Raw genomic sequence first — 1,216 nt, 5'->3', positions numbered from 1 at the left:
CATCAGTTTATTTTATTCATTAGATTCCACATATAAGCAAGATAATGTGATATTTATCTTTCTCTAACTGGCTTGTTTTGCTTAGCATAATACTCTCCAGGTCCCTCCATATTGTCTCAAAGGAATATATCATTTTTTATAGCTGCATAGTATTCCATTTTGTAAATGTATCAAAGTTTTGTTTTTTTTTAAATAAAGTTTTATTTTTCAAAATGTACAGCCGGTGAGACCTGTTGTTCATGCATCTTCTCCAGCAGCTAGGGCATCCCCACCTTTGGTGTTTCTGGTGTAAATCACTTGAGCTCCATGCTTTGATACTAGTTTTATAAGTCCTTTACTAAGGAGCTCGTAAAGGGCTGCCCTGGCCAAGGAGCTGCAAATATTTAGTCTCTCGGAGACTACAGCTGGGGTTATAAGCTTGTAGTTGGGAACTTCCTTACAGAGCTTGTCATATGTGGCTTTGTCAAATAAGACCAGGTTATTGAGCCTGTCCTGAACTTTGCCTTTGAACCATTTCTTCTTTTTGGCCTTGCTCCCTGACTTGTTCAAGGGGTCTTTGTCTTTCTTGGCCAAATTTCCAGAATCTTTCTTCTTCCTGTCGTCCTTGGGTGGCATTGCAGGACTTGGAGAACAGAGATACACTGCTGCCTTGCCAAGATGTCAGCCCGAGAGCTGTATCAAAGTTTTTTAATCCATATCTACTGATGGGCACTTGGTCTGTTTCCAGATCTTAGCCATCTATATATATAAAAGCCTAAGTGACCATTTGACCATTCAACCATTTGACCAGTAGCTATGATGCACACTGACCACCAGGGGGCAGACACTCAATGCACAGGCTTGGAAACATGGAATAGACTGATGAATCTCAGAGGGAAGAGGGAGGGGGAGATTGGAAAGAGATTAACCAAATATCTTATATGCATACTAGGGGTCCCTCGGCCTGACCAGAGGGGATTGGGCTGAAACTGGCTCTCCGACATCCCCCACAGGGTCCCAGATTGCAAGAGAGCACAGGCTAGGCCAAGGGATTCGTGCACCAGGCCTCTAGTTATAAATAAGGCTGCTATGTACATAGGGTTGCATGTATTCGTTCTGATTGGTGTTTCTGGCTCCATATTTTCTTATCAATATACTAGAGGCCCGGTGCACAAAAATTTGTGCACTGGGGGCGGGGTCCCTCAGCCCAGCCTGTGCCCTCTCGCAGTCTGGGACC

The 1,216-nt window shown here is 43.9% G+C and overlaps 1 protein-coding gene across 1 annotated transcript; it reads right to left on the bottom strand.

The window, feature by feature from the left end:
- Positions 1 to 181: 181 nt before the first annotated feature.
- LOC102249745 (40S ribosomal protein S25) lies at positions 182 to 615 on the bottom strand. The gene has a single exon (XM_005873237.2). It carries the CDS (start codon positions 613 to 615, stop codon positions 238 to 240), a length of 378 nt encoding a protein of 125 aa, XP_005873299.1. The 3' UTR covers positions 182 to 237.
- Between the last annotated feature and the right edge of the window lie 601 nt (positions 616 to 1,216).

This window comes from Myotis brandtii, unplaced genomic scaffold (genome assembly GCF_000412655.1).
Source record: "Myotis brandtii unplaced genomic scaffold, ASM41265v1 scaffold40, whole genome shotgun sequence".
Taxonomy (NCBI): domain Eukaryota; kingdom Metazoa; phylum Chordata; class Mammalia; order Chiroptera; family Vespertilionidae; genus Myotis; species Myotis brandtii.
The sequence above is the reverse complement of the archived record's forward strand: the minus strand, read 5'-3'. Positions and strand labels throughout refer to the sequence as shown.

What these genes read in the sequence shown, in the direction of transcription:
- LOC102249745 (XM_005873237.2), bottom strand. Translation starts at nt 615, where the DNA reads ATGCCACCCAAGGACGACAGGAAGAAGAAAGATTCTGGAAATTTGGCC.